Source organism: Cryptomeria japonica, chromosome 5 (assembly GCF_030272615.1).
Source record: "Cryptomeria japonica chromosome 5, Sugi_1.0, whole genome shotgun sequence".
Lineage (NCBI taxonomy): Eukaryota > Viridiplantae > Streptophyta > Pinopsida > Cupressales > Cupressaceae > Cryptomeria > Cryptomeria japonica.
The window spans coordinates 908403322-908417837 of record NC_081409.1 but is presented as its reverse complement, the minus strand read 5'-3'; the positions used below and the strand labels follow the sequence as shown (position 1 = coordinate 908417837).

General features: G+C 35.6%; 1 protein-coding gene across 1 annotated transcript in view; it reads left to right on the top strand.

Annotated features, from left to right (window-relative positions):
* LOC131066210 (chaperone protein ClpB3, mitochondrial) overlaps nucleotides 1-14516 on the top strand; it is a 59667-nt gene that overhangs the window by 20948 nt on the left and 24203 nt on the right. Inside the window, exons 2-5 of the mRNA XM_058000907.2 lie at nucleotides 8712-8930; nucleotides 9013-9250; nucleotides 10637-10832; nucleotides 12854-12908. Of these exons, the coding sequence (XP_057856890.2) occupies nucleotides 8712-8930; nucleotides 9013-9250; nucleotides 10637-10832; nucleotides 12854-12908 (708 nt within the window). The remainder of the gene's footprint in view (nucleotides 1-8711; nucleotides 8931-9012; nucleotides 9251-10636; nucleotides 10833-12853; nucleotides 12909-14516) is intronic.

Genomic DNA, 14516 nt, shown 5'->3' with positions numbered 1-14516 from the left:
TTCATTGTTTTCTTTCTTCCTCTACTTTTTCTTCCCATCGATTTGCTCTTTCCTTCTTTCTGTTCACTTGGTCTTGTAAATTTTTTGTTGAGGTGGCGACGTTCTCCAAATTTTTGTATAATTGTACTGAAGAGGCTCTTTCACTTTCAAATTTTTCAATGCTTTCAGCTATAAGCTTTTCTTCAGTTCATTCAGTTCCACCTCTGACTGTTCGTTCTCTGCTCTTGTAGATTTAAAGGCATTTTTTTTATCCTTTTTTGTAATTCACTGCTATTGTTCTCTGTAGCTTTCCTCTTTGCTTTCTCATTTTCTAGGTCTCTTTGTAACTTTTGTATTTGTCTTTCCAACTAATTTCTCTCTCTCTCTCGCTTGAGCAATGATGTGTACACCACTTCGTTGGTCTTTCTTGACACATTAATTTTGTCCACATTCTTAACTCCTGAGAAATCCATTTGGATGGTGCTAATGTGAAATTGGGAGGGATCAATCTGATTCTTTGGTTTATTTTGATTTGGAATTGGGGGCACAACAACCATGTACTCTATTTCTTTATTTGGGTCATATGTGGGAAATACCCTGTTCATTGCAGGTTTTGGTTATTCCTCTACAACTGTATTACTTGCAACCCTCATCATTAACTTCCTTTTTTCTATATTTATTTTTGCTTTCTCTCTAAATTGATGAACAAAATTATTGTAATTAAAATCTGGGGTTGCTGACGCAGTTGAATGTTTGAATGGTGAAATAGCACTTGTAGTGATGTAGACACCTCCACCTATGCTTGTGGCTCTAACCAATTCATTGTGAGGTCTAGCAAAAGATGCAAAACCCATTCCTAATCTTGTCCCACTTTGACTTAAACTTGGGGTTATCAGACTCGTTTGAGGGTTAGGGGCTTGTTCTGGAGCTGGAAACAATACCTTCACGGTGGAACTTGATGTAGTTGGAGTTGTACTGATGCTCGCCATTGTTGTCATAAGCTTTTGCTTCTTCAACATGCCTTGATCACTGGGATTTTGTATATTATCTTCTACTGTTGCCTCTTCCAACTGTCTTTTTGTCCTTGCACTTGTTGACCACAACTAGTACTAGTACCCATACCATCCCCACCAGTGGTAGTAGCACTTGATTCTCCACCATGTTTTGGTTGTGATTGAATTTGAGAGTCGGGATTTGAAGCTATAACAAAACGATGTTCAAGTTTATAATTATCACCTTTCTTTGTGGATTCAACTCCAATGCCTCGACGATATGCACCTTTTCTTGGTAACTCTACCTCCAGTGGCGTCCAAGGGCCTTGTCCTTTGGACCCCAGACCACCACCTTGATAACCCAATTTTTCCATTATGGATGCCCCCTGAAGAATATTTTTCTAGCATGGTCTCTCAAAATAGATGTTTTTGTAGATTCTGTAACAGTTGTTGGAGTTTGACCTGAGGGTATTGTTGTGACGTTTTCACACATCGCCCCATTGCAAATGGGGACCCCTACTTTTTTAGGCCCTCTCGGTCTTTTGGTTTTGGTAACTTACTATTTTTCGTAATTTCTATTTTTAGTAAGTTTCTATTTTGAGTAAGTGCTTTCCTGATCTGTCTTGTCCAAACCTTAACATTTTGAAACACTAACTATTTGGGAAAATCTATTTTAGTAGGTTCATCCTTGAAGACGCTGAAGATTGAACGTTCCTGAAGATCATTTCTAAATGCGGAAGAGTCAGAAGGCAAACAAGTTGGATAAAAAAAAATGGTTAAGTATGGAACTCCTATTCCAGAAGTGAAAGCATGCAAAATCATTTAAGTTTGGAAATTCACATCAATCCACAAATGTCATCCTAATCCGGAAATGGCCTGAAATTTGACTAAGTTTGAAAATTTAAAAGATCTTCTAAAACCTAGAATTTGCATTATAATTCCTAGAGATCTGAAACCACTCTCAAACATCCTGCCAATATATACATGAAATATAACTTAAAGTATAAGAAAGAAAAAAGACATATTGAAATGCCACTCGTACTTAAATGCCCAGGGTAGTTAGGTGGGCGCCAAAATCAAACCATCATGGAATTCATCAAAAGTATGAAAATCCCTCCCAAAGGCAAAATGGTGCCCTAGTCTTGGATAGGGTGCCAAAATTGGTGATGCATGGAAAATGGTGGAGGTCATGAATTCCATCCCTTATGAAAAATTGCACCCATGTCTTGATCAAGGTGCTAAACAAGGGGCATCAAGGAAAATCCGAGATGAAAGAAATTCCACACAAAGTTAGAATTGCGCCTAAGGAAGGTACTAGGGTGCTAAAACTTGTGGTCATCGAAAACTTCAAAATCACAAAATTCCTTACCAATGCAGAATCATTACCCAAGTCCAAAGGTAGGTGCCCAAGTCATGGTATTAAGGAAGAGCATGGAAAGGATGAATTTCCTCCATCAAAGTCAAAATTCCATGCCCAGTCAGGAAGTTGAAGAGAAATTTTCTAAGGCATGGAAATAATGAAATTCCTTCACCAAGTTGGATTCAATGTTCAAGTCAAAGAATGAAGAGAAATTGTCTAAGGCATGAAAATCCAGGGGTCAAGGAGGAATGGAAAAGCAAAAATCCCCTTCGGATTTTTTTTAGAAAAATCCATTTTTAGACACCAAACCTCGTTTGAATTTCAAAATTTTTGCAGATTTGGATTCGTAAGAGAATTTCCTCTCCTCAACCAAAACCCTAATTTTGTGGAAGATCCCTAAAAAATAGGAGATGGTGGAAAATTGTTGACAATCTCCTCCAAAGCAAGGAAAGTTCAAAAAACTTCAAAAAAACTCTTCATGGATAAAATTCTTCTCTCCTGAAGTTCTCTCTCTGGGTTTCTCGCCAAGTGGTAGTTGGGTCAGTGCATGTTGAGTCAATGGAGCATGCAGCCATCACGTGAAGGCATAGTGGCGGCGCATTTATTGGTGGAATATTTTGACTAAGCGGCGGCCCAATCAATGCATGTTGAGTTCATGAAGAATCTTTTGCATGCAGCCGCCATATTTATGGTTTTATGACAGATTTCTTCCGCATGTTGTCGTCACATAAAGAAATGATCGGCATTTATTTCTGCATGGGGAATATTCATTGTATGTTGGGCAAATTTGATGTAATGGAGTGCATTTAATGCACGAATGGATGCCATTTTTGGGCTTATTTGAATTGATTGTATATGGGTTTCATGGGTATTAATTGTTGATTCCCACCTTGTTGCATCTTGAGTGGAGAATCTTTTGGGGAAAACCCCAATTAGGGTTTTGCATGTAGCCAAGGCTAGAAGCCTATATAAGGCGGTGAGCCCCTTGATTTGTAACAGGAGGGAGACTTGTATGAAATTGTTGCGATAAGTTTTGAGATAATAACAGTGAAACATTGTTCTTTGATGGTGTCCACTTAAGTTATTTTTTCAAAGTTTGCATGATTTCGCCTTCCTCACTTAGATTAGAAGTAGTATAGTGCTTTGATTTCAATGAAAAATGTTATGGTGTTCGATGAATTTCCATGGTTCTCACTTTTTGCATCTTGCTGATTGTAAGTTGCAGTGTAAAGTTAGTCCGAGCCCTTAAATTTGTGCTAAGTTCGATTGTGGATAGTCATTTGGATTGCGCCGTTTTGGGTATTCAAATGCACTTTCTCGATTTGAAAATCCTCTAACATCCACAGAAGATTGCACCAGTTCTTGCGGAGTTGTAGTTTATCTTGGCGAAGCAGAGCGTGGTTTATTTGGAATTTGTCCACCAAAGCATCAACTGTTGATATCACTGCCCTTAGGAGTAGATTTAGATCCTTCTAAACCCTTTCCCCTTTATTTTCAGTTCATTTTAGTTCGTTCAAAGCAAAAGCATCACATAATCGCTATATCTGATGGTGGAGTTCCAGCCACAGCAAAGAAGTGAAAGAACGATCCAAACGTAAGGCTCCTTGGATTACCCGCAATCACATTAGCCAATTGAGTCACGTCCATAGAATAAAGGAACCTTGGAGTTGATTGTTTGAACTTCCTGCAATCGTGGCATGCAATCACACTTTGATCAAGAGAGAGTGAAGTGACCGTTAGGCAACTTTATTCTGTGTTAGGCGCTGTCATAAAAAACATATCAATAGGTATCTCATTATCACTATCATGATCTCTATCATTATCACTATCATCATATGCTTCAGAGGGATTCTCTATATTCCACAATTTGCTAAACTCAGAATCCTTTGGGATATCTTCAAAATCTGTAGTAGTTTTTGGTTCACCTAGATTCTTTCTCAAATCAAAAATCATTGATTTTGTTTTGTTTCCAGTTTGCCTCTAAACAAGCCTTTGATAGAGATTTTGGGATACTTTTTCTAGTAGATGGAATATCAGCTCTTTTGTAAAAATTGTCAGACCTCTAGGTTTGGATCTCTTGCTCTGTTGTTCTCTGTGTGTGCAATGCCATAATTTGTGCAGACAACTGTTCTAGAGAAATACTTTTCTCAGCAGCAGTTTCCTCCATCACTTTTTTTACCTCATCCCAAAAATCCTTGTTTTTCAACTTTTCTAAGAAGGGTTTACTTTCATGTTGGATTTTACTTGCAGAGTTCTTATTCGCCACAACCATTGCTTTAATGATGATGCATGGATCATATTGCCAGCAAGTGTCAATATCAAAATTAAAAAATTTCAAAGTTTCATATACCACACTAAATGCTTTTCTCTCAAATGTGTACCCTCCACATGAAAAAGGTAATGAGGAAATATGCTCTTCTTTTGCTGACCATAAAAGTACAACTTATCTGTACTCTTCATCTGCCACACATATTCCAATGCAAAATCCCTCTCTGTCACATGTATTGGAAGTTTGTAGGGTTCTACTCCTGATCCATAAAACCTTAACACAATATTTTCTTCCATGAGGTACCAGTCAGCCAATTGTATTTTAGGTCCCAATTGAATGCAATCTCTACAAGACTTGGGCAATCTAGGCATTGGAGTGTTTGTAATTGCAAGTTACATTGGAGCCAAAAAATGTCCTACAAAATGTTTGTAGTTCCCTCTCTTATCATGCATCCTTATCTTAGTGGTCCATTCATATATTGGATGCACTGTTCTCACCTCATTATCCTTATACACTTGAATCTGAAGCTTGTTGGACTCGAACGTTCCACTATATTTCACTAGAAGAAGATGGCACAGGTAGGTTGTAAACTTAAATTTCTTAGAGGAACCTCTTTTAATCTTTACAAATTGTTCATGCATGGATTGAACAACGTGCTCAACAAAATTATAACTAACAGGTTGATTAACACAATAGATATTAAATACCATTTCAAGGAGGCTTGCACCCACTTCCATATTATTTTCCAATCCTAGGCAAAATGTTAGCATGGCAATATTATCCTGAACCCATGGCACAAAAACCGCACTTGATCATGTTGGTTGCTATGGATGAGGGCATTTCATCATGTGTTCCAAACAGTCTTTTCTTGTATTGAGCCATGTTGAATTGTTCAAGGTTGGTGTCTCCAACCTTCTTCCATTTGGATGACATTTGGGATTCAGGATAAAATCCCTTAAGGACCTCCTTGACATGATCCTAATTCCTCTTCCCATATTCTTTGGTGCAGACATGGTACCTATATGAAGCTTGAAGTCAGTTATCTTTGAATAATAATTTGTCCTGCAAAGAGTGGTGAATCAACTATCAATTCTAAAATCAATTAAGTTCTGATTTTACATCTGATTCTTAGCTTTGGAAAAGACATGATGACAAAGCAAGATCTTAAAACTTGACTTTCAATATTTAAACAAAGGTCTGATTTTAAGTCTGAAATCTGGTTGCCAAAATCTGGGGGGATGCCTTGATAATCGTTGCTTGCAAACGATGAGGGCTATGTTCTTTGATCAGCCCTTCTCCTTTCCTTTTATTTGTGATCTGAACTTTTACAATTCCCTTTGAAAATCACAGGCTTGATGGTTGTGATCCTGGTTCTGCCTTAGAGACAATTGATCATGGAGTTTGAATGGTTGAATCGCTCTTCTTTAAGCCTCTTTATAAGCTTGCAAGTCTTCTCTCAAGGAGGTCGGCTTATGTGATTTTTCCTTTTTAAAAAAACAAAACAAAACAATAGAACTCTCTATTCCTCCCTCCTCATAGGCGATTTGTAAGAAAAAAGCTTGTGGTATCCTTTTCATAGTCGATTTGCAATAAAGCTTGTTTTAAAGGTTTAGATTTGTTTTAAAAAAACAACCAACTTGCAAAAAAGCTCAAAGGGTACGATTTGTCCTTATGAAATTCATTTTACCTTTGCAATCTTATTTCCACATGGGCAATTTGTCCTCATGAGGGAAATAATCTTATTCTACTTAACCTTTTCACTTGGAAAATTCGACCCTTAAGTAGATATTCTTCTTTGGAAATTCAACCTTCAAGTGGATTTTTCCAACTTCATTTCTATTACTTCTTCACTTGGAAAATTCAACCTTCAAGTGAATTTTTCTCTTTGTAACTTCATTTTACCTTGCAAGTGGATTTTTAACTTGGGAAATTCGACCTCCATTTGGATTTTCAACCTCCAAGTGGATTTTTCTCTTTGGAACTTCATTTTACCTTGCAAGTGGATTTTTAACTTGGGAAATTTGACCTCCAACTGAATTTTTCTCTTTGGAACTTCATTTTACCTTGAAAGTGGATTTTCGACCTCTAAGTGGATTTTTAACTTGGGAAATTTGACCTCCAAGTGGAGTTTTGACCTCTTAAGTGGATTTTTAACTTGGGAAAATTCAACCTCAAGGGAATTGTTTTTATTTGGAACTTCATTTTACCTCCACTCTTAGGGAAAATATGATGGAATTGGTTTTACCTCACAAGGAATTTTTAAGGACTTAGAAACATTTTGCTCGCCTCTACTTGGGAAAATTGACCTCTAGGTGGATTTTCTCTTTGGAAAGTCGACCTCCAAGTAGATTTTTCCATTTAACCTCAGGCGGGGTTCATGCTTGGAACAGGAATTTGTGCACTTTCTTTAGGAATTTCTTTGCATGGTACCTTTCCACAGATAGTAATCTCTGAGACTGGAATTTTCTAAAAATAGAAAAAGCAAAAAACAACTTTCTAAAAATAAAAAAGCAAAAAAAAACTTTCTAAAAATAGAAACTTCTCCAATTGATCAATTAGTGCGAAAGATAACACCTTCTAAAAATAGAAAAAGCAAAAAAGAAACTATCTAAATATCCGAAATCAACCCAAAAAGTTGCATTCTCCTCCATTAACCTGTCTGAAAACATCTGTAGCATTAGAATATCCTTCCAACCACGCTGGCACCAACCTGAAGACCAACACTGTCTGTAGCACTGTTGGGGGGGTGACCTATTTGCTCTTCTTAGCCAAGACATTTGAAATATTGACTTGATGACATTTCAAAACACTTTGCACAGGCAAGAGACTGGAGACACAAAAACTAATACACCCCGACACAACCCTAAAAGGCAAAAATCTGGAGGGTGGTCCTCATTTGCAATGGGGTGATGTGTAATAACATCACAACAATACCCATAGGGTGAATTTATACAGAAATTTAACTGCTGGACCAAATATTGAATAGAGATACAAATCAATAAAGATATGAACACATTGGAAGCATCTATCTTGCCTCTATGTGGATGGGTTTGGTTTGGGTAAGAAAGGTTTTCCATGCCCTGACTGAATTTTGTTTTAAGAGTGATTGACACTATTTTGAGACTTGAGAATCATTTGCCTTCGTCATACAAACTCGGTGACATCATCTGAACTGAATTCAAAATATACATAGTCCAGTTTGTATCACTGATGCAAACCATGGGTAAGGCTACAGTACATGAGGAATGTTTCTGTTTTAGTGTGGGCTGAGGCGTTTTAGGTGGGAAGTCACTTTTCTGCTCAGAAGTTAAATTGGACCATTTTTGCAATATAGGCTAAACCCTTGCCTCTTGGGTCACAAGGAAAATGGCTGCCTTTTTAAGATTTTTTTGAAGTGATATGATACGAATTTGTCAAAAAGAATATAGTACTAGAATTTCACTTTCTTAAGACTTGTCATGGTCAGTGCCAGACGAAAATGTTTTGAACAGTAAAACAAATAACAGGGGGAAGTTAGAGTGGAGAACAAGTGAACCACTGCTATCTTTTGTGGACCATTTAGGAGGAACACAAGGAACTGGGTAATAACGTGTGATGCAATGATATAACGAAGCTTGATACTGGTTCTCTACTTTTTGAGGAAACAATTAATGAAGTTGTTCTGGTAAAAACTTGAGTGAGGTGGTGTAGATAGGTAGTTATCTGTAACACTTCATTAGTAATTAATTGTGTAAAAGTGAATAATATCTGTAACACTTCATTAGTAGTTAACTGTGTAAAAATATACAGGAAATATTATATGCATTTAATATTTTTTCAGAGAAATATGTAACAGCTGGGCTACTATGTTGAGGTGTTCCTTTGACTTTCCCTCACAGGTAAGAGAAGTCGGGAGATGCTGAATATGTTCCTCAATGAAGATAATTCATCTTCTGATTGTATAATCCTTTTAAAAAAAAATCTTTCTTCTTCATAAAGAAGACATAATTCCTTTATAGTTAGCTAAGGCTAGAAGGTATATGATGGACATGGATCTTTTCTCTGATGTAACAGTTTTCTTCTCTTCAATGTTTTCATTTCAGTTCTAATGAGCATGCATTGATACTTTCAGATCGATCAATCAGAATTTACGGAAATGGCATGGGAGGCCCTTGCAGGTTCAGTGGATGCAGCAAGGCTAAGCAAGCAACAGGTCGTTGAAACAGAACATCTAATGAAATCTCTACTTGAGCAAAAGAATGGACTTGCACGGAGGATTTTCACCAAAGCTGGAATCGATAATACAACTATTCTTCAAGCTACAGATCAATTTATTTCTCAGCAACCAAAGGTATGCCTGTACAGAATCTGGATGATAGAAATATGTTACTAGATGTATTTAGTATACTGAGATCTCCTTTATCCGGGCATAGGTACTTGGTGATACTACAGGTCCTTTGGTAAGTCCAAATTTGACTGCATTGCTAGATCAAGCTAGAGTTCACAAGAAGGAATTTGGAGATGATTTTTTATCGGTGGAGCATATGGTGCTAGCATTCCTAAAAGATAAACGGTTTGGACAACAAATTTACAAGGACCTTCAACTTACAGCAAAGGATTTGAAGGATGCTGTGCAAGCTGTGCGAGGGAATCAAAAGGTCACTGACCAGAGTATGTTTAAATCCTTATCATATCTTTTGCTTTTCTTGAGTTATGTAAATATAACCTAGTTTGGAGTGAATAATATCATAGTATAATGTGCTAAGCAAAATACTGGCAGAAGTGGTTTTTTTTTTGTGCAAATATAAAGAATTAAACTGCTAAAAATCGTGGATACCTATTCGAGCTGGTAACTGTAATTTGAAGGCACGTCACTAGCTCTTCTTTAGGCTGAACCTACAGTGTGAAAACACAATGTATGCACTTTTCTGTATTTTCTACAGCCAGGGAAATATCATTTTTCATTAAAGATGTTTAAACAATGATATGGCAAACCTGTATTAAAATGCACACAAGATCACATGTTGTTGGAGATTATGAAGGACTTTAATCGATTGTCTAGATGAATGAGATTTTTGGGTGTGGCACATACATTGATGCATAGATGTAATGTATACCAGTTTTAGGAACTTTGTAGGTTGTCTTTCTCTATAAGTAATGCTTAGATGTTGTAATTTGATTTCCATTTTGAAACTTGAGCCCAAATCAATTAGGCCTTTTGTGCCAACAGCTTAGTCCATGGTGCATCTTTTTCTTGTTCCCTCACACAATCCTGGATCACAATGACATTTACTTGTAATTTTTAACAAGTTCTATTCATAATTTTGCATAACAATACCGTTCACCATTGTCACTTACGGGAAAAACAAGCCATTGTGTTGTGTTGAATATGGATTTGCATATGTTATCCATCCTTTCTTGACAGCAGTCAGATCAATTATAATTCTGTGAATTACTTTTTATGTTACATTATCCATGAGGATGTCTATATTTGATATTGATATGCTTCAAAACCCTATAGCCAATGCACATTCTCCATGTCCCACCTTTCTTTGTCACAATTGCAATTGGAGAGCCACATGGAGATATTTTGAGTGAATGATATTCCAATAACCATTGTAGCTCTCTTTTGACCTCCTTGGACTCCAATATCAACTGCCTTATAAGAGCAATATTGAAAAGTGGTGATTCCACAGCAGTTGGACTGTTAATATTTGTTTATATTATTATTGATCTTCCCAAAATAATATTGGAATAGTTAGTTGAAGTGGCTTTAAGCTATATGTTAACATTGAAATTGTATTTTTGTTGATCATATTTTCTTGCATACTTTTGTAGATAATAACAATGTTCACTTTTGAACAACAAAAGATGTTTACTAGAATTGAAATTGAGCAGTATTGTTTTTCATTATCTTTGAGTTAAACTATAAGGATCTTCTCATTAGTATTGGCTAGCTAAGATGCAAAACATAGCTGAGAATTATGGAGGGCTTAAGAGGGAATTCTCTCTTTCTGTTGACTGAATCTGAATAGCAAGCAAATGTTTAATTTGTAGATCCTGAGGGAAAATACGAAGCTTTAGAAAAGTATGGAAAGGATTTAACAGAAATGGCCCGACATGGGAAACTTGATCCTGTTATTGGTCGTGATGATGAGATTAGACGATGTATTCAGATTCTTTCAAGGAGAACAAAAAATAATCCTGTTATTATTGGCGAGCCTGGTGTTGGAAAGACTGCAATTGCTGAGGGGTAGGTGTTCTCTGATTCTATATTTTCAATCTAGTTTGCCTATTAAAGTTTTTTTATCTTTCTGTTAGGGTGTATGCTATTTATTTGTCAGCTTGTTTGGCTTGAGAGGTATCTGTTGTAAGTCAAAGCCTTGTGGTATAACGATCAAGATTCAATCAAAATGTGTATGCAAACAACTAGAACATTTAGTTATCATATCTGATATATTGATGATTATCTTTTATTAATAATTTGTCTCTTTCATTTGATTGCTTTATAGTTTATTGATGTTGTTTAGATTTTATCTCCATTAAACAAGTTGCCAAATCAGAATTAGTCACAGGCATGTTGGGCTGGGTATGTTCTTGGTACATCCTTACAAAAACTTAGAAGAATTATAAATATATACATATTTGCATACTAGAAACTTGAATTAAGTTCAGAATACCACATATCATGCATATGCTAAAAAAAGTGAGCACTACCATCAGATCAAATTACATCCAATGGTCCCCAAATATGAGGATATTTAGCTTTTTTAAATAATTGATTTATAATTGCCCAATTGGCTATGTCTAATATTGCTAAATCATTATTTTTAAATATTATTGACTAAGACACCCTCTTCTCCTCTAATGGCAGGGCATAAATAATATTAATTTTGAAGAAGAACAAGAAGCAACATATTTACTATGTGGAAGGTCATATTATTAAGCTGTACCATTAATGGATAACTATTGTTAGTGCAAACTCCTTTGATAGAGACGTGTGTTGACATAGATATGAGCAACAGAAGCCTCTTCCACGACAAATCCATCTTACTGGCCAACAACACAGTCCAAATAATTTCACCTTACAACACACATGATGCACTGCCCTCTTATCTTGACCTGTCAATAGCAGAAGGTAAAATAGTGTTGCTCCACCTTTGAGTTGTGACAGTTTATTTACAGTACCCACATCATGTACAATTCATTTGTGGGGATATTGCTTTAATTAATGCTCTACCAACAAGGAAAATTGTTGTAAATATAGTTAGAACTTTCACTCCTCTTGTGGCACTTCTATGGGTTGAATGCCTTTCTCCTCCAGGGCGTCTGCTTTCCTCTTCTTCCTTCTTTGCTGCTATGGCTTGAACAATTTCGCCTTCTATCTCCAGCTAGGAAGCTACACTTTGTTCCTCCTTCATTGCTTGTGGGTTTACCACATATTACCATTGGAGCTGGAATATCATTCTAACATGCCCTACTGGTGCTAAGATGTTGTTGGGGAGAATTGAACCTTTGACCACAACCTCTTTGATGTGTCCTTAAGCTTTGCTATTTGCAGGTGACTTTCAATTTTCTGTCCATTTGTAAATTTGTGGAAGGAGAAACACCATATGCACAAAATGGATAATTAATGACCTTAAGAATGGTTAAGGTACTGTTTATACTAACCGAAAATTGATTCCATCACAATTGTATAATGTCCTGTAAATAGATTTGGAAAGAGGCAATTGAGAATTTTCAAGTGTCTTGACTTCTGATTTATGAGCGCCTTTATTTAGCTATTCTAGGGTAATTTTACGTTAATCTGGTTATAATTTTTGATAGGAATATCAGATTGACATGTCATTTGATCTTTTGAAAAGTAGACATCAAAAACTTAAAATGATATAAAGCAAAGTCATAGTTTCTAGCAAGAGTAAAATTCTGTTTACACCAAAATCTAAGTTACATTACATTGGATAAAAAATACACAACATCATATATTCTTTATGGCTTCAATCTTTTTGATGCAATGGTCTCTTTGGCCAATAAAGAAGATATGGCATATTTTATGTTTTGTTGGGTAATAATGAGGTGCCAACATTATAGTCAATTTGATATTATTGTTAGTTATCTATGTTAAATGTGTCATTTTGTTATCATAACACCTATTATTGATAGTCAGCTGTTGTCTGATGTTTAATTATTGATGGTAGCATCAGTTATTGGACTTGAATATTATCTTTGCTAATTATCCAATTGAATGATTTCTATTCATTTTCTGTTTTGCAGGCTTGCTCAACGTATTGTACGAGGAGATGTTCCAGAACCACTTATGAACCGGAAGGTAATTTTTATTTTTGCTACTTAAATGTAAAATGTTCATAGTAATTCTTTCCAAAGTCGCTTTTATTGCACTAAATCATTTCTTGGCCTGCCAGGTGATGATTTTTATTCAAAAATCATGTTTTCTTTAAAAGAAAATTTGGTTGAACCGATTTTTGACTGAAAAATAAATCACAAATTTCTGGTCAATAAAATAGTTTCTAGATCAGGGTTAGGCTTTTTCCTGATTTTTGCTGCAAAATTTTTGTATTTTCCCCTAATTCTAACCCTAACCTTATTTTTTCCCAATTTATTGAAAAAATCTGTCTTTATTCCTTAGTGCTGCTATGATTAATACACTAATAGTAAATGAGCTATTGATGCACATTGCACATAGATTCTCATGATCAACAGTAAGTCTTTCTATTGTTAAGAAATAAGAACTTAAGAGTGATATTTTGAAGTGTATAGTGTTCAAATATTGTTTTGTTAATAATGAATTTTTTACATCTTTTGTTGGGTTTTTTGGTACAATTAATGGCTGCATGGCCTAAAAGCTTTCTTTGAGGGTGATTTAATAGGTTTTTATTGTCTGGTAATTAGACTTCAGAAGCATAACCAGTTTTTTGGGTGGTTAAATAAAACGATGGCTAGCAATTTATTTTGGGTGTTTTATGGGATACACGAGGGACTAGAGATTATATATATTTAATTCATTTTTTAAAAGATGACTGACAAGAATAATGGATAAATCATCTCAAACTAAGAATGAAGGAATCTAACAAAGTGTTTAAAAAACCTTGAAACCAAAAGACACAATGGAGAAATTATAGGGGTTACAAAAACAGATTTGAAAGGAGGCATTTATCAAAGAGATGGAAGAACATGAACAACAACTAATCCAGAAATTAGTTGTTTGGCAACAATAATGGAAGTGCTATTGGAGGCAACGGCCTTGAAAAACATGGGACAAGCAAGGGAATGGCGACGTGGAATGCTTTCCTAATTTTGATTTCAATAGGAAGGACACGATTTGGTCCAACAAATAAGAAACATGAACCAATGCTTTTTGACAAACAAGACTGGAAATAATGCAATATGTTATTGAATTTTTGAAGACTTTGTTAACAGAATAAAGTGATATGCAAGCACTCATAGAGTTCAGAAGTAATGCTGGGAAAAACATTAGAGTTGTGTTGTCTCAAATTTTGAACTTCCAAAAATTGACAACCCCTACAAATTTTTACTCAAAATTCGTACTTTTCTTCTGTAAGGCACGTTTTTCAAGGTTTAAAACTCGAATTGTTAATGTCAAATCGTTAGAGGGTGTGTTTGTCATCTTTATCCAAGTTTTTGTCTACCTTTGTTTTCATTTTCGTAGCTTTTTGTTCAAAATCGGATTTTGAATGCCTCTCTACAAGTAGGAACTTTTTTGCTCAAATTGCAAGTCAATTAACTTTACTTGTAATCAGGTCTTAGAAACTCAATTACAAATTGTGTTTGCTTCCCGATTACAAGTTGTCTTTGCTTGCAATCGGGTCTTAGAAACCCGATTACAAGTTAACTTATTTTTGTGTAAAGTATTTATGCACTTGCAATCAGGTTCCTAAGACCCAATTCCCAGTAAAGT